General features: G+C 52.0%; 7 protein-coding genes across 7 annotated transcripts; 4 read left to right on the top strand and 3 right to left on the bottom strand.

The window, feature by feature from the left end:
- Positions 1-270: 270 nt before the first annotated feature.
- Positions 271-3,075, top strand: MEF2 (mitochondrial elongation factor MEF2; the record flags this gene model as incomplete). The annotated part of the gene is made up of 1 exon (XM_043284628.1): positions 271-3,075. The coding sequence occupies one exon, from the start codon at positions 271-273 to the stop codon at positions 3,073-3,075; it is 2,805 nt and encodes a 934-aa protein (XP_043133401.1).
- A 681-nt stretch (positions 3,076-3,756) lies between these two features.
- ACHE_20336A (uncharacterized protein) lies at positions 3,757-5,673 on the top strand (the record flags this gene model as incomplete). Its single annotated transcript, XM_043284627.1, has 1 exon — positions 3,757-5,673. One exon carries the CDS (start codon positions 3,757-3,759, stop codon positions 5,671-5,673), a length of 1,917 nt encoding a protein of 638 aa, XP_043133400.1.
- A 731-nt stretch (positions 5,674-6,404) lies between these two features.
- On the bottom strand, positions 6,405-7,880 carry GCS1_2 (GTPase-activating protein GCS1; the record flags this gene model as incomplete). The annotated part of the gene is made up of 4 exons (XM_043284626.1): positions 6,405-6,812; positions 6,892-7,614; positions 7,698-7,766; positions 7,839-7,880. 4 exons carry the CDS (start codon positions 7,878-7,880, stop codon positions 6,405-6,407), a joined length of 1,242 nt encoding a protein of 413 aa, XP_043133399.1.
- A 787-nt stretch (positions 7,881-8,667) lies between these two features.
- Positions 8,668-10,041, bottom strand: ACHE_20334S (RNA-binding protein; the record flags this gene model as incomplete). Its single annotated transcript, XM_043284625.1, has 4 exons — positions 8,668-8,985; positions 9,036-9,245; positions 9,299-9,590; positions 9,830-10,041. The coding sequence occupies 4 exons, from the start codon at positions 10,039-10,041 to the stop codon at positions 8,668-8,670; spliced, it is 1,032 nt and encodes a 343-aa protein (XP_043133398.1).
- Positions 10,042-11,566: 1,525 nt separating this feature from the next.
- ACHE_20333A (DUF2985 domain-containing protein) lies at positions 11,567-13,698 on the top strand (the record flags this gene model as incomplete). Its single annotated transcript, XM_043284624.1, has 4 exons — positions 11,567-12,323; positions 12,376-12,771; positions 12,822-12,896; positions 12,944-13,698. The coding sequence occupies 4 exons, from the start codon at positions 11,567-11,569 to the stop codon at positions 13,696-13,698; spliced, it is 1,983 nt and encodes a 660-aa protein (XP_043133397.1).
- A 998-nt stretch (positions 13,699-14,696) lies between these two features.
- ACHE_20332S (GRAM and VASt domain-containing protein) lies at positions 14,697-18,565 on the bottom strand (the record flags this gene model as incomplete). The annotated part of the gene is made up of 3 exons (XM_043284623.1): positions 14,697-16,819; positions 16,880-18,054; positions 18,150-18,565. 3 exons carry the CDS (start codon positions 18,563-18,565, stop codon positions 14,697-14,699), a joined length of 3,714 nt encoding a protein of 1,237 aa, XP_043133396.1.
- A 712-nt stretch (positions 18,566-19,277) lies between these two features.
- On the top strand, positions 19,278-21,275 carry ACHE_20331A (uncharacterized protein; the record flags this gene model as incomplete). The annotated part of the gene is made up of 3 exons (XM_043284622.1): positions 19,278-19,409; positions 19,469-19,594; positions 19,662-21,275. The coding sequence occupies 3 exons, from the start codon at positions 19,278-19,280 to the stop codon at positions 21,273-21,275; spliced, it is 1,872 nt and encodes a 623-aa protein (XP_043133395.1).
- Positions 21,276-21,715: the final 440 nt, after the last annotated feature.

Genomic DNA, 21,715 nt, shown 5'->3' with positions numbered 1-21,715 from the left:
AAAATCAGCAGACCGGGAAATAAGAGTGGTGTGAACAAGAAGCAAAGGAAGAAGAAGAGAGGAAGCGTAGGCGGGAGGTTACGTCGTTAGGGATGTCGACACCTTATATTCCAGGCATATACATTTTCTGCCGGCGATATGAATCCGCTTATGACCTCAACGGCCATCTCCAGACAAACCGGTATTATTTTCTTGTATTTTACATCGAGATGCCTTATTTGATATAAAGGAAGCTTTCTGTGCGCATTCATAAAGTACCTTTCAATTGCTATGGTTGCGACTCCGTTATTGCGCATCTCTCCCCAGGCAATGGCTCTGAAGCCAGGCTCCATTGCGGCTCGACGCCTGGGGACTCTCAAATCATTGCCAGTATCTAATCGGAAACTGTTCTCAACATCATCAGCAAAGTGGGCGGAGGCGCTTGAGCGGACTAGGAATATCGGAATCATCGCCCATATCGATGCGGGGAAGACCACCACGACGGAACGGATGCTCTACTACAGTGGGTTTACGCGCAGAATCGGAGACGTGGATGAGGGTTCTACAGTGACGGACTTCCTTCCCGCGGAACGAGCTCGGGGTATCACCATTCAGTCTGCAGCGATTACATTCCATTGGCCTCCGGGATCGCCTGGGGACAAGAACACGGTAACACTGCAGGAATCACAACCCAGATCTGCGGTTCCTCATACGATCAATCTCATTGACACTCCCGGACATGCAGACTTTACATTCGAGGTCATGCGATCTTTGCGCATCCTGGACGGGGCCGTCTGTATTCTGGATGGCGTTGCGGGTGTCGAAGCTCAGACGGAGCAGGTCTGGCATCAAGCTAGCACATACCGGATTCCAAGACTAGTGTATGTCAACAAACTCGATCGTGATGGAGCGGCCTTCGGACGGACGGTAAAAGAAGTAGGATCGAGACTTGGAGGCTGGCCGGCTGTCTGTCAGATACCGTGGTTTGAAGGCGGAGATGGCCGCTTTGTGGGAGTCGCGGACGTGGTCAACATTCATGGTCTACGATGGAGCGAAGGCGACGGCAAGTCTGTAAAGATGTTGGATCTCCAGCAATTGGACCAGGAAGAAAGCCAATTGGCGGCGGAGCTTCGGCGTGCACGGGCTGCTTTGGTCGAGCTTCTGAGCGAGCATGACGACGAGTTGGTCGAGAAGTTCTTTGAATGCGACGAGGATCACTTAGCGGTTCCGCCCCAAGACATCCTCAACAGTCTCCGCCGTTGTCTTATTGAAAACAAATCGAGTAGGGTTATTCCCGTGTTCGCAGGCGCCAGTTTCCGCAACATTGGGGTGCAGCCTCTACTAGACTCTGTGATCAACCTTCTTCCTAGTCCGCTCGAGACTGCAGACCCGGAGGTCAGCATCGGAAATGTCAAGGGTGGCCTTCGAAGACTGCTTTCAGGGGACCTCCTAGTGGAACAGAATGAGAAGCAAGCCGCGTCTGGCGGCAAGAAGCAGAAGAGTAAGAAGAACCTGCAGGCAGAATCACAGAGCTCCATCGAGAGACTCCAGGGCTGTGGTCTAGCCTTCAAGGTGGTTAATGACGCCAAGCGGGGAGTTCTGGTGTACGTGCGAGTTTACTCAGGATCACTAGATCGAAACAGCACTCTGTTCAACACCAACCTCAATATCTCAGAACGTGTGCCCCGTCTTTTGAAGATGTACGCCAACGACGCTGTCGAGGTGGACTCGATCCCCGCGGGCCATATTGGTGTCGTGGTTGGTCTGAAGCATGCGCGGACGGGAGATACCCTGGTCTCGTATGCCGGACACAAGTCAACACCTCCAGAGCCATTAAACACGCTACAGCTCCGTCCTATTGGTGTCCCTCCGCCGGTGTTTTTCGCTGGTGTAGAGCCGCACAGTCTGAGCGAGGAAAAGAAGCTCGAAGAATCGCTGGCGCTTCTCTTACGAGAAGACCCCAGTTTGCATGTGACAGTCGATGAAGACTCAGGGCAGACGCTTTTGAGTGGGATGGGCGAGCTACATCTTGAGATTGCTCGGGATCGGCTTCTCAACGACCTCAAGGCTAAGGCCAGCATGGGTCGGATTGAGATTGGGTACCGTGAAGCACCGTTGGGAGCTTCTACCCCTGTGACCAGAATCTTTGACAAAGAAATTGCCGGCCGTAAGGGCAAGGCTGGTTGCACTGCGGTGGTCGAGCCCTGGGATCCATACATGGATTCCACCAATTCCGAAGGCAACGACATCCTCTCTATCATCACACACGAAAACAACCAAATCATCATCACTACACCAAACCTCCAGGTCGAAACTAACAAAAAAGGCATCGAGGAGAGCCCTCTCCTCCCAGCTGGCCTGGACATTCCAACTTTCCGCGCAGCTCTCCAAAATGGTGTTTTCGCCGCCCTCGCCCGCGGTCCCCAATTCACCTTCCCCATGCACAGCACACGAGTCACCCTTACCTTCAACGCAACCGAACACCTCTATGGCACGGACACTACCGCGTCCGCCGTCTCTTCCGCCGCTCGGCTCTCCACAACGGCCGCTCTACGCACCCTCCTCCCTCCACCTTCTTCTCCTCAGTCAGCGCCAGGAACATCTCCCACGCCGGGTACTGCCCTCATGGAACCCCTCATGAATGTAATTATCTCTGTCGACGAAGCCTCTCTTGGCGCTGTCGTCCACGACATTTCCTCTTCCCGCGGCGGCCAAATTATCTCTCTAGACGAAGACCTCACCCTTCCCACAACCGACCTCGCCTCTTCCCCTACATCATCATACTCCCCTCCTCAACAACCACCCGAGGACCTACCTCCTATCGACACTAGCAAGGTCTACGCACCCCGTGATCCCTTCGAGACAACCTCCATCGGCGGCGGGTCTCTAGGGAACACGGACCCTGTGTCTGGATCGGCAAATCGCCCGCGGACTATAGCCGCAAAGGTACCGTTGAAGGAAATGGTCGGGTATCTAAAGCATTTGAGAAGTTTGACAGCGGGTCGTGGCACGTTTGTCATGAGTGTGGATCGGTTTGAGCGGATGAGTGCGCCGAGGCAGAAGGCGGTTTTGATAGAGTTAAGAGGTGGGCTATGATTAATTCCGGGTCAAGAATTGCATGATGTTATGTCTGTATTATAGGATGTATGTATGTCATTATATAGAACTGATATCCCAGAAGCACTATAACCTTCGCACCGGTGCTGTTACCTTCACAGACATCCTTCCTAGTATTCCCCATTGCTAGCATTACCAACCAAAATCCCACTTTAACAAGCATTCCCTGTGAACAGACCTCTCGAGTACTCTCAACATCTTACAAATCAACCCTCGGCAGCAAAGCCCGCTGATATAACGCGGAATTTCTGCCGCGGCATCAAGGTCTACATCCTGTTTTTATGACTACTGAACAACACACAAGATCCAACGCATTAATTGCCGGCGGCGGCAATTCAACCCCAGATTTTTCTTAATAAGTTGCCGTCGTCTCCGCATCCTGGGGCTTGGCTGCACCTGTAGATGTCGGGTCCGCCCCCGCAAAAATATCTGAGAGCCTATCTTGGCAATAACCCTAACGAGTAAATGACAGATGCAACTGGACTATTGACATTGTCTACGATGCTCCTAGTCAATAAAGTAAGTAAGTCGGTTGATGGCAGAGGCATAGGTCAATTACCGATTCCGCTTTAGGGCAGTATATATATCGGCCATCACAACCATGGGAACTATCACAGCCAAGCCCTTCAGAACGAGCACTCGAGTGACTACGTTGGCAAGATGAAGCTCCTAAGCGCATTATCGCTTCTATCTCTCATCCCCCATGCGTTGTCCGTTCCCACGGGCAACAGCCATCACCTACGCAGCTCAGTTCAAGATGGCCAGCCACACCTGTTGAACCTCAAGCCACAACGAACCACTTCCCGAGACCTCGTCTCTCTCGACGGCTTATGGAATTTCGCCCTCGCGTCCGATGACAATTCCACTGCTCAGCCCTGGACCGGACCACTGCCCAAGGGCCTCGAATGCCCCGTCCCAGCCTCTTACAACGACATCTTCGTCTCCCACGAGATCCACGACCACGTTGGCTGGGTGTACTACCAGCGCTCGGTGATCGTGCCGCGAGGCTGGTCTGGTGAGCAGTATCTAGTCCGCGCTGAAGCTGCCACGCATCATGGTCGTATCTACGTTAATGATTGTCTGGTTGCGGAGCATGTGGGCGGGTATACGCCGTTTGAGGCGGATATTACGGATCTTGTGGCTGCAGGAGAGGAGTTTCGGTTGACGATTGCGGTGAATAATGAGTTAACTTACCAGACGATTCCCCCGGGCAAGGTTCAGGTGTTGGAGAATACCGGGAGGAAGGTGCAGGATTATCAGCATGATTTCTTTAACTATGCTGGTCTTGCGCGGTCTGTTTGGCTTTACTCTGTTCCGAAGCAGCACATCCAGGATATCACCGTTGTCACTGACGTTGATGGTGAAACCGGCCTCATCAACTATGCCATTAAGGTGTCCGGCAACGCGACAACTGGGAGCAACATCAAAATCTCCGTCCTTGACGAAGAAGGAAAGAGAATCTCTGAGGCCTCCGGGCCCAAGGGCACCGTCCGCATCGACTCCGTCAAGCTCTGGCAACCCGGCGCCGCCTACCTCTACCAATTCCGCGCTGACCTCGTGGACTCCTCCGGCAAAGTCCTCGACACCTACAGCGTTGCCACAGGCGTCCGCACCATCAAAGTCAGCGGGGCCCAGTTCCTCATAAACGACAAGCCCTTCTACTTCACCGGTTTCGGAAAGCACGAAGACACCGCTGTCCGCGGCAAGGGCCACGACCAAGCATATATGATCCACGACTTCCAGCTCCTGAATTGGATAGGAGCCAACTCGTTCCGCACTTCGCACTACCCCTACGCCGAGGAGGTCATGGATTTCGCAGATAGGCACGGTATCGTTGTCATCGACGAGACACCCGCCGTTGGTCTGGCATTTTCCCTCGACGCTGGTCTTGATGGTGGTGACGCCCCTGCGACATTTACACCCGATGGAATCAACAACAAGACCCGTGAGGCGCACGCACAGGCCATCCGCGAGCTCATCGCGAGAGATAAGAACCACGCCAGCGTCGTCATGTGGTCAATTGCCAACGAACCCGCCTCCAACGAAGACGGGGCCCGCGAGTATTTCGAGCCCCTCGCCAAGCTAACCCGCTCGCTCGACTCAACCCGTCCCATCACCTACGCCAACCTCGGCTCAGCCACATACAAAGTAGACACCATCTCCGACTTATTCGATGTCCTTTGTCTCAATCGATATTTCGGTTGGTACTCGGAGACCGGTCAGATCGACGAGGCAGAAGCTGAGCTTGAGAAGGAGCTCTACGGCTGGCAAGAGAAGTTCCCTGAGAAGCCCATCGTCATGACTGAGTACGGTGCGGATACTATTGCAGGCCTGCACTCTGTTCTCGATGTTCCCTGGAGCGAGGAGTTCCAGGTGACGATGCTCGATATGTATCATCGGGTGTTTGACAAGATGGAGTCAGTTGTGGGTGAGCATGTCTGGAATTTTGCGGATTTCCAGACTGCACTGGGGATCACGCGGGTTGATGGGAATAAGAAGGGTGTGTTTACCAGGGATCGGAAGCCAAAGACGGCGGCTCATAGGTTGAGAGAGAGGTGGACCAAGATGTTTGCCTAGTGTGGACTCTACATTTAGTCTTAGATACTTGAATCTACTATGTTCATATTATCCACAATGTCTCTTTTTTCCTTTTTGGTAGCTTCCACCATTGCCTCATCCGGATGCTCATCATGCATCACAATCCAAGTCTCAATAGATATCGATGTTATGTTGTAAAAATCCCGGGCGACATCAACTCCTCAGCAAACCCTAACGAGCACACCTATCTAAGCGGCATAGATCGACACGGCGACATCTGTTCTAGCGGGATTCGGCAGCCACTAGGTATGTCGATCAGCGATAGGGCTGGAGAGAACAAAGGAATGCTGGGCAGACTGCTCAAGCTCATCCACAACGGCGTTAGTCTCCAGTGCGGTGTCACGTATTACCACACCACAGACCTGGACTCAGACAGGGAGACTGAGAAGGGGACTGAGGAAAGGCTTAAGAGCGAGAGTTTTCTTGGTTTATCCACGGATGATCACTGTACTCCAGAGCCGAGGGCGTGGTTCGATCTGAGGGCTACGTTTAACCAGTTATTTGTTCGTGATGAGGAGGGATGCATTTGGAGATTACCCCATCTACGTCTCGCATCATGTATATGTACTCTATAAGTTGCTGTATGTATGAAGGTCACATATACTCCTCCATGTCACTATCCAAGTCCAACTCTGTATACAACAGTGGGAATAAACTTCAAAACAATGTACTAAAAAACAACACCAATAACCACAAAACAAGAGTATAATCTACCAATCCTCATCCCACCCCTCCTCATGCTGCTGCCCCTGCCCCTTTGCAGTCCCAGTAGCACCACTCCCACTCCCACTACCAGCAGCACCAGTACTACCCGTCGCCCCAGTTCCAGTCCCCGCCCCCGTAGCCCCCGGCTTCATAGCTGCCGTTCCAATAGCATTAGGCCGACTCGCACTCCTCCGATGCTGCCCCTGCCCCTCCGCCCCCAACGCCGCAAAATCATCCCAAAAGTCCTTCCGCTCAGGTTCCCCGCGGCGTCTAGCTAAAGACGCGGTATGTTCGTCCTGGCCCTCGACAAAGCGGTTGAATTGGTCTGCGGCGCCGCGCGCGCCGACTTGGATGTTCTGGCCGAGGTGCACGGCTTGCAGGCGGGCTTGGGCCGCGAAGTCGGATTCGGCGAGCTTTACATTTTATCAGTCAGATGTTTTGAATGAGGTGAATGGGGGAAAAGGGGAAAAGGGAGAAGGAGGGGGGGCGCACCTGCTTCGCCGTAGGCTGGATATACGAATCATGCACCGTCTTCGCACTCTTCCCCACAGCCGATGTAAACCACCCAAACCCCTTCGTCAACGTGCCCATGGGATCCTTCTGAAAGTCATCCAATGCAGGCGCCCCGCCAGCACCGCCCATAAACGAACTCCTCGATCCCGCCGGCGAACTTGGCGGCAATCCGCCTCCAAACCCAGTAAACTTCCCACCTTGCGATGGGGGCAGGGATTCAGAACGCGTGGCGTTTGCGGTCCCCAGTTTTGCGAAATACGCCTCGTTGCGCTCTTTCTTTCCTCCTCCTACTCCCCCGCCCTCACTAAGAGCAGGCGAGGATCCTCTCGGCCCGGTGTTGGATATCGAACTTGGTCCCTGACTCGCCGCTGGTGTTTCCTTCTTCTTAACCTCCCGCTGCCCAGGAACATACTCCCTCCCCTCCACCTTCGCCGCCAGCCTCTCCTTCCACTCCTCCCCGACTTCTCCTTCATATCTTTCCTTAATCGTAGAATCCTCAAAGGTCCGTCCCTCAGACTGTGTAATCGCGTGGTTATCGAAGAACGACTTCCAAGGTTCGTTACCGCCTTGTTCCATGCGGTGGATTTCGCCCGTCTTAAAGGCGTCCATGGTGATTGAGCGGACGAAAGAGATGTGTACGCCCAGGCCGCGGTGGGTGCCGGCGCAGTTTAGGCAGATGAAGATTCCGAATTTGGGGGAGGCCTGTATTGCATTGCACCATGACTGTTAGTGATAATGTGTTCTGGGAGGTGTGTAGAAGGTCCGCAAGGGGGGAGTGGACAAACCCATTGGGGCGATGGTGCGTTGCAATCGCAACATCTGTCATTTCCGTTGGTCTTGGAGATTTGGAGGAGCTAGAAAACAGCACCAGGATCAGTTAGCTATCCAGTGCCATCGAACCGCAACGTAGACTCCGTAGTCTGTACCTTGGCTCTTGTCTCCGGGTCGACCTCCCACATTCGAGACATGACGCGTTGGAGATTGGAAGCAAGAAAAGTATCAATTAGGAGGGACTTCAAGACGAGTTTCTAGAGTCCCTCTTCGTTAAGGATCGTGAAGGTGCTCTGGGTCGAATGCCAGGGAGTGCGGTGTGGGGCGATTTGGAGTGCGCCTCGTTGCGGCGAGTTGTTGCCGTTCGCCGCAGAATGTGCAGATCGAATGCACAGGTCGAATAGTAAGTAAAAAATAAGAAGGTGACAGTAAATAAAAAAGTCTCGTTAGCGTAGTGTATGTACAGAGTACGGAGTGGTACTAGGAATGTGAAGTTGCGGCTCTAATGATCTCCGTGCCAAGGCGCATTGCCATGTTTATTCAGGCCGAAATCTATACTACATGTAGTCTATACGGATAGCACAGCGTCATTTCAAGGCCAGCTTGCGGCATCATAAGTTAAACAGTAGCTAAGATATAGGACACAGCAGAAGAGACAAAATCGTCAACAGGATATGGTGTGTAAGATATAAGGTCGGTGAAGCAAGAGATGAATTCTCATCATCTCTCAGTAGCAGTGGTGGTGAGTGCATCTTCGACAATGCCACCTCCTTCAATATAACAAATCATCGTACGTCAAACACGTTAATCGCATATTCTCCTTCAAAAGTAGACTTCCACGGTGTCTTCGTGAGAACCACGAAGATAACCTCCATACAATGGTCATCTCTTACACTTCCGTCTGCCCTACTTCAACATACCTTGCACTTGGACAGACTCGTTCTGGATAGGAACGGCGTTGTCAATCAAAGAAAAACAAGCTGCTTAAGCAGCAGCCGGGGCGTTCTCCTGACCCGCAGCAGGGACGACCTCCTCAGACTTCTCAGCCTCGGGGGCGTCATCCTCCTTGCCGGGGCTGTCGATGGCAACCTTGACAGCGATCTCCCGACCCTCAATCTCCTTGCCGTTCATCTCCTTGACGGCCTTCTCCTGTTGCTCCTCCGAGCTGAGAGTGACGAAACCGAAACCACGGCCCTTACGGCGCTCGTTGCGAGCCTGGAGCTTCTTGATCATGAAACGAGGAATGGGACGCAAGGCGATCTTGGCGGAGACCGGCTGGTAGGCGCTGAAGAGCTCCTTGAGCTGTGAGGAATTAGTAGCTGGACTCTTCTGTCAGAGAGAATGTTACGTACCTTGTCCTCGGTCAGATCATACGGCAGGTTAGCCACCATGACCTTGGTCTTGGACGGAATACCATCCTCAGGAGGACCACGCTGCTTCTGCTGGACACGGCCACGAGGCTTGCCCTGCTCGGTGGTAGCAGCGTTGTTGGCCTGGTTGTCGGTCAAAGGATCAGCCTGGGCAGGGACGTTGGTGGGGGCCTCAGTCTTTTGGGCCTGGTCCTACTCGTGTTAGCATACTTTCGTATTTCTAATTTCAGGGGAAGGAAACGTACAGAGCGGCCACCACGTCCGACGCGACCTCCACGACCGCGGCCACGGCCACGGCCACGGCCCCGACCGCCGGTCCTCTTGCGGCCTTCGCCCTCACCGCCACTTGCAGCACCCTCCTTGGCCTCTGCAGGCTCAGGCTTGCGGGCCAACTGGACCGAAACCTTACGCTGGAGAATCTCCTGGCCAGAGAGCTCTTGGATGGCAGCGCTGGCCTCGTGTGCGGTGGCGAGGTCCACGAAGGCGTAGCCAACGGGGCGGTTGGTGCGGGGGTTCACGGGGATGGAGGTGCTTTCACTGCGGGAGTTAGATATTTTCCAGAGAACAAACAATAAGAACGCAACGAAGCAATGAAATCGGAGGATAAGATCAAGTAAGGATGTAGTGACAGCTGCAAGCTGATAGTGGTTGAGACGACGTCTCACACGTGGCAGTATTGGCAAGCGGGAGGGGAAACGGTGACTCAAGAACAAATAGACAGGAAACACTGAAAAGGCAGCGGGAGAGAAAGAGAAAAAAAAAAAAAAAAGACTTACATCTTGTAGTTCTTGAAGAACTCCTTGAGCTCCCCCTCAGTGGTCGCATATGCGAGGTTCCCAATGTACAGCCGACGTCCCTCATCGGCACTGGCAGCAGCAGCGTCGGTGGGCTGCGGCTGCTGTTCCTGGGCAGGAGCAGTGCCGTTGGGGGCCTCGTTGGTGGTGTTGGAGGCGACTTTGTCGGCGACGTTCTCGACGGCAGTAGACATCTTGAGGGTTGAGGACACAGTAGATGGATGAGGAGAGGTGGTCTTGAGAGTATGTGTCACGGCGTTTAAGGCTGCCTTTGGGAAGAGTAGAAAATTGACAGATTGAAGAGGGGGGAGGAGAACAGGGTAGCTTGGTGCCCTAGATTCGTGAAAAAAAGAGGAAACTGGGGGACAAAAGAAGCAGGAGAGTTGAGTTGCCTGAGAGAGGAAGGAATGAAGTCGAAGAGGTGAAAAGGAGCTCTGAAGAAGGTGAGAGAAAAGGGCGGTCAGGCAGGAAGGCACCAAGGCACCAAGGCAGCAGCTGACATCACCACAATTTTGTTTTCTCTAGTGTTCACTATTCTATATTATCGTGTTATGTATCTTTTTACGCCTGATGTTTGTTCTTTATACTTTCTTCCATATAACAGTCCTACTCAATTCTATGATTCTGATCTATACCATGTTCTTCTCCTGCTCTCTCCCCACCGACGTCATGGATCGCTGCTCTGCCGTCCCGTCTATGCATTTCCTGTTTGGGCAGCGTCCATCCGCACAACACACAGTACGGATGCTATGTACTATAATAATATGTACTGTACTATGTACTGACAGGCACCACTCAATGTGCCATCCTATACATATATTTACTGGGGTATCCTACTAGCCACTACAGGGATAAGAGAGGAAGAGTACCTCCAGTCTACTCTGTACTCTGGAGGCATCCACCGAAAGTGTTGAATAATCCAGCCTGTCGAATCCACCATGCGTGGACGGAGATCCGATCTCGCCTCTTGGCGTCTCCCTGCACGACCGCTTCATGCGAGCCTGAGACCAGCGACTCTGATGGGCTGTTCACCCCCATAGCGCATCTGACTGGTTGCCGCGCGCCTACCTAATACATACAAGGCCACCAGATTCTGGTTGGCTGGAATGGCTGCCACGATGTCCGGCGCTGTGACGGGCTGCAAGTACGGAGTACTCTGTGGATCGCATCCAACGGTGACGACTTGCCTTGTTTGGTAATTCTCTGGTTTGGCCTCTCATGGTCCACCATACTCCATAGTAGTAGTTTCCGCGGAGAGTCACTTGTCCTGTTCCTGGCATTATGCTATCCTTATTCCTTTTTCTCTTTGTTGCAGCGTCAATAGTCTTGAAATAGTTGAAAGATCTTTGCTTCATTCTTTATGCACTGTTATATCACTCCGCTATACATAGGCATACATAGCAGAGACTTTGACAGAACCTGCTAAATACAGGTTTAATGCAGCTGATTGTGATTGCCGCCTTTATTCCTTAGTCCATGCTTGAATTAAATCATTTTCGCTGATCTTTGCTGCTATCTTTCTGGTAGGTGCTTAGTCAATCACTTTCTCCTCACTTTATTTTCCATTTCCTTTTCTCTCCACCTTTCTCTCAACAAAGACCCATTGATCATGCCTTGAACTCGACTATATATACACTATCGTTATTCCTCGACTGTCATTCTTTCACTCACGAAACACACCCTCCCTTACAATCCATACCTCCCGACCCCGGCTTCTCAATGGATCGCATTGAGCCGGTCGGTGGTCCAGACGACCGTCCTAACGGTGCTCCGTTTCCGGCGTTCGATAACAACTCCCTAACGCCCACCGCGCATACCCCCAGACCTCGAGCTCTGTCGCGATCCCGTCGCCCAAGTATTCGTCTTTCGCGCCTTTCCTCCGTTTCCTCATTGGGTAGCAGTGGCGACGACCCGAACCAGAACCCCCAGAACTCGAACCGCCGAACGGCCGCCGATGATAGCGCCACGGCGTTTCTGACCAGGAACAGGAGTCCCGGGCCTGGGAGAGAACATACACAGATCGAAGAGGAGGATGAGTCGTGGCAAGGGAGTCGTCGTCGCAGTAGCTCTGAGCCGCGTCCGGGGCGATGGTCGTCGCCGTCGCCGGTTGCGTTGTCGCGCATCGCAACGCCCATGCTGCCGTTGGCTGAGGTGAGGACTAATCAGAGTCGTGGTCCTCGTTCGCCTTCAGAGAGACAGGATAACAATCTTGAGAGCAACCCTGAGAACCCTCAGAATGATAATCATGAGGATTCTGAGAAGTTGGCCGTTAGGCCTCCCCCGGTCGTGCGACCAAGGGCCGACAGTCGCTTGCGGCGAACCAGTCAGGCGGCTTTGAACCGGTTCTCTCGGAATCGCGCTTCAACTGTGAACGGACCCGTCCCTAAAGTAATTGATTGGAATCACTACCGGGATGAGGATTATGATCGTTCACATGAATATGATCCGGATATTGTAAACGTTTTGGACGTTATTGGTAAGCACGTGCAGCCTTATGCATTCAAGCTCTATGCTAACATGCAATGTAGATCCCGAAGTGTCCGCTCTATCAACCCTGACCAACGTCCAAAACTCCCTCTTCGTCCCCGACCTGTTTGGCTTTGTCAACCGCGAGCCCACCTACACCCTCTCCCCTCCTCACCATGAGGCCGTCACAGAGGAAGAAGGCACCACAACTGACGATGCTGGTGACAACCTCCAAGAGCTGCGTCCAGACATGAAGAACCTACGGCATCTGTCTAGTATATCCTCTGTTTTGGACGCAGGAGAAACGCGCTTTGCCGTCTTGCCCGACGAGACCAATCTCGACGGCTGGACCAAGGAAGATATAGAGGAATTGAACGATCATGTCCGACACATGCTGCATTCTCGTCGTAACAAGTTCAAGCGTGCGATGAAGGGATTCGGACAATACGTTTCTAAACGTGAGTTTTCCTTTCACTTAGTCCTCTGTGTATAAAGCTAACGGCTACAGCCTTGGGATTTCTGGTTACACTCTATGCAACCCTGATCACTCTCTTCGGTCTAGCCTGGGTTCTCTTCCTTATCGGTAAGCACCCCCTTGCACCATTATCCATGACCAAACTGACAAGACAGGCTGGATCAACGTCGGCGGTAAACAACTCTACGTAATTAACATCATTGACAACATCCTCGTCGCCCTCTTCGCCATCATGGGCGACGGCCTCGTCCCCTTCCGCGCCATAGACACCTACCACATGATCTTCATCGCGCGCTACACCTTCCTCACCTGGAAAATCCGCAAACAGCGCGCCCTCCCCTCCCTCAAAAACAAAAACGACCTCCCCGTCCGCCGCGAAATCGACATTGACGTCGAATGGGGCGACACCCCAAAGGACGAAGCCTACGAGTTCTCCGTCCTAGACCGCATCCAACAAGCTCGCCTCATCCACCACCAGAAGAAATTCGCCAAATCACACACCTTCTACAAGCCACACGAGACAGTCACCCACTACGCCTTTCCCCTCCGTCTGCTCATCGCCATCGTCGTCGTGCTCGACTGCCACTCCATGCTGCAGATCGCCCTGGGTACTTGCACCTGGAGTATAGACTACCACGTGCGCCCCTTCGCATTGACAACAGTTATCCTCTGCTGCTCCATCGCATGCAACATCTCCGGCGGCGTAATGATCATGATCGGCGATAGGATGACCCGCAAAAAGGACGTCGTGGAACGTATGTTCCGCCAGAAACTTACCTCCGAGGCCATGAAGATCATGCAGAAGCGCAGGCGCAAGGAAGAGAAGAGGAATGCATCGCTCAGTCATACGTCTTCGGGGCCATCGAATTCGGTCCTCGCGCCGCAGGTTTCGCCGTATGAGGGGACCTAGCCGTGCGCTTCTTTTGGGGTTGCATTCTTCTATTCTTCTTCTTGATCATCTTTTTTCTTATATATCTTTTATTTACTGATATACGACTTTACGACCCTGATAACGAGATCGACTGACTTGACTTGACTTGCTTTCTATGTCCGATATACGTGGGATCTCTGGATGTACTTTTATGTCTATACTGTTGTAATACTTGCTATTCTTTTCATTTTCTTCTTAGCCGACCTGGCCTTGCTTGCTATACTCTGTTGGTCAGGATTTGCTTGTATTTACTACTTGACTTCTTGGGATACCCTCGATATTCAGGGTACATCATAGCTTATGGATACGGCGTTATTGGATACAACCACAACTACAACTAAAACGGGTGTACATGAATCAACAGGACCATATACACGGCGGTCCATTGCTAATAAAACCAAATCAACTATCCAAAGCAATCGCATTGAATTAACAGAAGAGTAATCACTTTTTCGCCTTGAGGCGATAACTCTATTAACTCGAAATAAAAATAGAATATATCAAATCAAGCTATCCTGGTGAATATCCCAAACACATGAAACTCAACCAAAAAGAAGCCATAAGGAAAAGAAAAAGCAATGTCAAAGAGAGTGCGATGTTTGTACAAAACGGTAAACAAACGGGCAAGGAAAAGGAAAACCTGAGACTGGTATAGACAAGTAGTTGGCGCTCATGTACAAAGAAAAAACAGACAAGGCAGGTATGCACTATGCAAAATAAGATCAACCATGCTCGATAGACAAAGGCAAGGGTTGAGAAACAGAAGATATAGAAAATATGAAAAGAATCAAAGAATACCCCCAACGACCACGCTGACAATGGAATAAAGGTAGAACAAGAGTAGCCAAAAGACCAAAAGAAGATGAAAAAGGAAAAGCAAGGGAAAAATGATGAATGAATGGCATGTTGCAACCCAAAGACAAGGGAGCAGACATAGGCTTTTATGCTTCAAAGAAGCAACAATGAAGCACAAGCTGCTACAGCTCATGGCGTGATTGCACTTCTTCAACAATCGAGTGCGCTTTGCGCTTGTTTAAAATGTCTTCGAGAGCATCGAGTCTCTCGCGCGTGGTCCGTATGGCAGCATCCATCTCCCGATCAGTCATCTTGTCATCGCTCATCTTTGCCGACAGTTCTCGTTCAGCTCGCAGCTGCTGAGCCTTCTGGCGTAATGGTGACACAGATGGTCTGACCATTGGGAATAGGGCCCCTTCAAGACCAACTCTGTCCTCCAACCAACTCCAAAGTTCACTTTCTTCTCTCCGCCACATCTCCTCATAAGCGGCAAGACGCTGAGGAAGGGTGTACCCCGGACACCCTATGTCATGCGACGACGGCACCGTCGACCGGAAGGGTGTTCGGAAAAATAGGAGGAAAAGAAGAATGCCAATAATCGCAATGGCAACATTGCCACTCACCAAGGGCTTCATGATTTCCATAACAGGCTCGAGTACTCCTTGAAGGGGTTCCAATATTCCCCAGGAATCGGCTTTGCTCGCGGTAGCATCAGTCGCCGCGATGGCAGGCGCCGGTTCTTGACCAGCGGCATCTCCCTTCTTGCGTTTGCCCTTACCTTTGCCAGGTTTGGCCGTGCCTGGGCGAGCACGAGGAGCAATCGCACCTTTGATAGCCTGGATCAAATCGCCTCCAAACCCGCTTTGACCATCGATAGCACCCTTTTCGATCGGGCCCTTCAGCCAACTTTTCCCCGTCCACTCAATGGTACAAGTCATGAGGAAGCGCGTTTGGTTGCCCGCCGCCCACGTGAACAGGTATTTCGTCTTCACGCTGAACACGTTTCCACTGGGTACATCAGGGGTCTGAGTGGTCAAGGTGACGAGTACCGCTTTCTCCAAATCCAGAAAATCCAAGTACTCGGTACTGATACATTTGGTCTGCTTAGGGCCGATCGAACCGTTCAATGGCTTGATGTAGGAATATTCTCGATTCCGACTGTCATTAGTAAGGCCTTGCTTCTCGCTCGAGAACTGGAGCTCTCCTGACTTCTGGTTGTCAACGAGGAATTTTGGAACGAATGCCCCAGACGCCGGTCCAAAAACCAGAGAGTAGACCTTGCCCAGAGGAGCGGGGATAACTTCATCCTTGACGACTTTATCATACTGGCCATTCGGGTCAGTGTATTCGGTTGGCGCGTGTGTGGCAGGCCCCGGGAAGTCCGTATCCCCAGAGGCAGAGTTGCCGTTATCACCAGCGTCAGGTCCGTTGGCACTAGCTTTGGGAATATTACCAGAGGCTTGACGGCTCAGGGCCTTTCTTGGATTTGTTGGTTCGCTTCCATTGACGCTTGCGGCCTCAACAAAGCTGTCCACCGTGTCCCCGTCTTCGTCCTCATCGTAGATTTCGTCTTCCTCGTTGTCTTCATCGCTTTCCACATCGCTTTCTCCGGCCTTCTCGGTCTTGTCGCCGGTGCCATGAGAAACCCGTGTCCCATTGATAGAACTCTTCAAAGCCGGGTGGTTAATCTTCCAGATGTTCACCATCAGATCATAGGTTGACTCTCGACTAAGCAGACTGCGGAAAGTATGACGAGCATGCAGTGTCTGGATCGCTATAGCATTGGGGAAGACCATCGCCGTAGACTCTTTTTCTATTGCTACCACTTCATCGAAGCTGATCACGAGGGTGGTGACCCATCCCAGGATGTTACTGGAAAAACAGATATGGCCTTCGGAAACGTAGATACGACCAGCGAGAATGATCTCTCGCTGCAACGCACAGCTGTAATCTTCAATCAAGTAATCATCTTCAGGAACACTCCTGAACAGCTGATGAAAGTCCCTGTTACGCTTCTTGCCAGCAACGGCGAACCCTGTCGATCGCGGAACACTCGGGGTGGCACCCGGGGCAGCCAAAGCAACAGCACCAGCACCGGCAAGCGCACCAACAGTGGATGATGTTGTAGCCGCAGAAGAACCCCGATGCCGCCCGATCAGACGGCCCCGTAAACTGGGACTTCGTCTTGACCTAGTGCCAAGATCTGCGTCCAGGATATCACCACTCGGAGGAGGCTGATCACCGCCAAAGTCTTTGGGGAGAGAAGTTGTGGACCCAAGCTCCAGAGGTTCATCGGTAGGGGGAACTACAAACACGTCAGAGGGCTTCCCATAGGCCATGTGAACAGCATGAGCAGCGTTCTTGCCTTCCAGCATTGCTGCCTCCTCATCCCGTTGGTAGACAGCCATGTTTTTGCGCTTCTCAGGTGGTAGATCCGGCTTCGTGATAACGATCCCGTCCGGGGTCGACACTGAACCACCCGGAGGTACATTTACTTCCAGGTGACTGAAGTCCAAATCGCCAGATCCGAGGGTCTCAATTGCCAGTGATCTCTTTTCTTCTCCGTTGCTATTGTTGCTGTCCCCTTTTGCATCCTCCGCTCCGCTATTGGTCTGCGATGCGTTTGTTGTGCTGTCCAGCTGTGATGGATTACGGGGTTGATTATTCAGGCTGCTGCTGAGCGTGGAGGCAGCGTTTTGGGCTGCAGAAAACATTGATGAAAAGAAGCCAGCCTGCTGGGCAGCAGAAGGGTTCCTCGAGCTGGATTTGACTTCTTCGATGGTGGGGCTCACGGAAATGGAATTCGATAGTTTGCTAGGCCGGTGGGCGGACGACGCTGAACGAACTCGGCGGTGGGAAATCATGTTCCCTGACGGACTCACGACAATACCCTCGCCTGGTGTAATCGATTCGGGGGAGCTGGTAACTTCCGGAGAATCGATCAGTTTGGGGAACTCAAGTCGATGCTCTGACGGCGTAGGTGGTGTCACGGTGGTATGCGGCGCTGGCACCGGTAACGCTGTATGAGGCGGTGTTCTTGGGCGCTCTGACAGTTCGGAAGGCTTGTCCTCTGTGAGGTCCGTACGAATAGGGGGGAGTGGTGGAGGTGGCTCGGCGACGATACCATGGGATGTTTGTGCTCTCTTCGCGGACAAGCTTCCTCTTCTACCGTTGCCTCCAAAGAGCGTCATACTCCGCTTGCTCGAAGTAGAAGATGAACGTTCGCGACCACCCTCGGTATCCTTCTTGTCTTGGGCAGAGCTGCTAAACGCATTCTTGAATCGCCGTCCAGGCGATGTGCCCCTCCGTTTCCCACCAGTACGACTTTCAGGGATTTCCAAAGTCGATGGATTTTGTGTCGCAGATTTCGACGGATCTGCGTCGGGATTGGAATCGGATGCAGTAGCACTGGGACCACTCACGGCGGATTCTACATCCGCTTGTACGCCCTCGGTATCAGTAGCATCGATGGAGGTTGTCTGAATCAAAGGCGATGACGTGGTATTAATGCCGTTGTTCGAGGAAGAGTTTTGCAGGGACCTTTATAGGAAAAAAAAAAGAAAAAAGAAAAGCAAGAGTCAGCCCAACGAAAAAAAAAGCAAAACACCGTTTCGAACTAGCAGAAAGAAACCCACCGGTCCAATTCAGAATCATCCGCCAAGAGTGTCCCAGCCTCATTTTCAGGCAGAGGATTATTGTCATTCGCGAACAAAGAAGCAGCATAATCCCCGTCACGCGAACCCGGGATATCCCTATCATTATCGGTCGACTGTTCATCGGTTTGCTTTTGATTCTTCTTGTTCTTCTTCCTCCGGAGTAGCTTCGAAAAACCGCTGGGACCAGCCCTGGCGGTGTCAGCCGCCTCCCCGGACTGCGACTTGGGCCTTTCGGAGGTGGAGTCGATCGACGAACGTCCATTGCTCCGTCCAGAACTGTCCATGGTATCCAGGTCAACCGGAGTGGTCCGGGTGCGACTGATTTTGCTGATGTTCAAGGGTTCGGAGAGGAGGGGAGCTGGAGGAAGCTCTTTGGCCGTTGGCGGGTTCTCCATGGCGTATTGGAGAGGCTGGATTGAGTGTAACGGCGGGGAGAGTGGTAGTAGTAGTAATAGTAGTAGCAGCCAAGACGAAAAGGGGACGAATTTGAACTAGACAAAAAGCAGGGCCGGGAGACAAAGAAATTCGATATTCAAGGAAAGAGAGAAACAGATAAGTAGGAGTGTATTGCGGCAGAGGGCATGATATGTATTCGGGATATACAACTCGGGAGAAAGCAGTTGCAGCTGTCCGTCGGAGAAGCTGTGACCAGCACGGAGGCCCTGACAGGAAGACAATCAACTGCTGAGGAAGCTGCAACACGCAAGAAAAGAGAGAATATAAGGAAGGAGAGGTGTAGAATAGAGAGAAGGTGTGCTGAAGAAGGAGAGAAGTTAGAGAGAAGAAGTCGAGAAGAGGAGACACGCACGTCGACTTACCCGATTAGGTAAGGAAGGACGAAACGGCGGGACAGCCATATAAGGGGGGATTCTATTTTAGTATGGTGGTTGACAATCATGATATGACAGGTTATCATTTGTACTGGTAGTATATTGCACTCCTCTACAGATGTACTTGTACTTGTATAATACTGCTCTATGCTGTTTCTGCAAGGCATGTCAGATATGCAATGTCTCGTATCGTCAGGTATCTCCCATCGTTCACTCTAATTGGCCTGTCCGCATAGTAAGCCGTAATAATACGGTTACACCTTACCGCTGTCTCGTGATGGCGTCACAATTGGGCTTCACCATATCCTTTCTAGTTTTCTCTCTCTTCAAGCACTCATGTATACCTTCTCTTATATGTGACCTGAATATATCACTTGCTGTGGCCATGGAGACCGCTCCGCTCACCTTGGTAGGATCCTTTCCCGCTGGACGATCTCCGTTACACCTGGCTAGATCTGACAATATTAGGCCCATACCCATGCGCGCAATGCAGTCCTCGAGACTCGCAAAGCAAATCCCGTAGCAGCGAGCGAGGAGCACGACCTCGCCGCTGGCGAGTTTTCGACTGCCGCTAATACCAGCTCTGACCGCGAGGTACGTACCGGACTCGGATTCCATCCCTAGAACCCCGCGTGGCATGAGAAACTGACATGATTCGCAGGCCCTGAGGACTCTTCAGCTACTAGAAAGACATCACAAAAAACTCGCAGAGATTCTTCGTTTTCAGCATGAAAATCCTTCGAGTGCTTCAGCGGCAGAGACTACATCTTCGCCTGCCACTACACCGGGGTTGAATGCCCAGCAACCGGTTGCTCAGCAGCCTCCAAGACTTTCCGGGAATAAAAGGCTGTCAACAAGAGAGGCCTCATCTTCAATCGCGAGTAATCTGGCCTCCGCACGGGGGATTCCATCGCATCCTCGTCGGGCCTCCCCTGCATCGCCTACGCTTTCCTCGCAGCAGGCCGGGGCCAAGATGACAGACAGCCCGCCCAGGGCCAGGACGGGTGAATCGAAACTACGAGGCACGCAATATTATCCAACTAAGGACCGCACAGGTCGTGTATCAGCACCAAAACAACCATGGTCCCCGCCAAGCATCAGCCCTACGGATATCACGTCCCAACAGGTTGTCCCTGTAGATGCAGTCGACTCCCCGCGACAGAAGCGGATTACGGAAGAGCCTTTCCAGCGCTTTTATTCCACTTTTGAAGGCTTGATCTCCAAGATATCTGCACCCCTGGCATTCGCAGGTCTCCCGCTGGGAACAGATGCAAACCAGGCAGAATCCACGAAAGGCAAATCCTCCGCGGAAACGAGACTGGATCGTCAACAGGCCATCTCTGACCGCCCCAGCACATCTACAGAGCCAGACGTCAGCAAAATATTCTCCAAGGCTGCCTTGCGAGCCGTCCGCGACGGAACGAATGGGGCCCCGAACACTACCGCGGAATCATTCTACGTCGTCCCGACGACTGGCGGAACTGTCTCATACGCTGGAATACTAAGCAGAGCTGAAAAGGAAGCGCGAAGAAATAGCTTTGAAGAAGTCGATGAAGACTTTGTCGATGCCCGAGAAACCCCATCCCCAGAAATGCGCCACAGCATGACAGGAGCCAAATCCAGGGTAGCCCGCGGTGCAGATAAACTCACAAGCCTACAAAACCCCAAAACACTGGAAGAGTTGCAAATGGAGAATCAAGCCCTAAAACACCTATCAGACACACTCTCGAAACGTCTACACATGTGGGAAGTCAACGCGCAGTCTTCCTCAATGGCTCTGCAACAATCCATACGAGCAATGCACCACCTTCCCTCCCCAGAACACCACCCCCTACCGGCACCGTCCGGAGGATCAGCCGCTACATCACCCATTGCACCGCTCACCGCTGGTCCATCAACGACAGACCACGAGCAACGCATAAAGGAACTCGAAGAACTAGTCCGTACCAGCGAGAAAGAACTCGGTCAGGCGGGCCGTGAAAACGAGAAATTACGAAATGTGCTTGGTCGATACAGAGAACGGTGGGAGAAGTTGAAAGAGGGCGCGAAGACTAGACGGGAGACTCAGGCTCAGGCTGCACAGCAAAGCAGGGATGAGAATGCTGCTGCTGCGCCTACTACGTCTACTCCTGCCGCCGCCGTCGCTCCTGTCGACGACGACAAAACGACCCATCTCGGGGCGCAAGAGGATCACGAGACTTCATCGAGGCCAAATGAGAACGCCGATGACAGTGCGGAGCAGGAACATCAATCCAAAGACGTCTCTGAAGATTAGCCAGTTTCATAATATGCTGGACGATCTGGTTTTACATATCAAAAGTAAGCGAGGGTAGGGTGTTCAAAATTGTATCAAAGCATATAGGTTTTGTTATGAGTATGTTGCATGCAAAAAGTTATTTTATTGTGCTATTTGCAATGGATGATATGGTTTATTTCGTGGCCAAATGCATTTGCAGCGGAATGTGGTTACTGGAAGAGCTGCTATGTCTAGGTAAAGTCGGATGCTGGTACATTGCAATTACGAATTGAGTACCAGAAACTACATAACAGAAGCAATAATATCTTGCATGGAAGTTGATATATACTCGGTGAAGATAAATATAACTACTAGGTCGAATTCGAGTCCCATATGTCCACGATATATATCCCCACAAACCAACAACATAAGCATCTATGCTTCATACTATTCACAAATCTATTAAAATGATACCTAAC

The sequence above is a fragment of the Aspergillus chevalieri genome, chromosome 2, assembly GCF_016861735.1.
Source record: "Aspergillus chevalieri M1 DNA, chromosome 2, nearly complete sequence".
Lineage (NCBI taxonomy): Eukaryota > Fungi > Ascomycota > Eurotiomycetes > Eurotiales > Aspergillaceae > Aspergillus > Aspergillus chevalieri.
The sequence above is the reverse complement of the archived record's forward strand: the minus strand, read 5'-3'. Positions and strand labels throughout refer to the sequence as shown.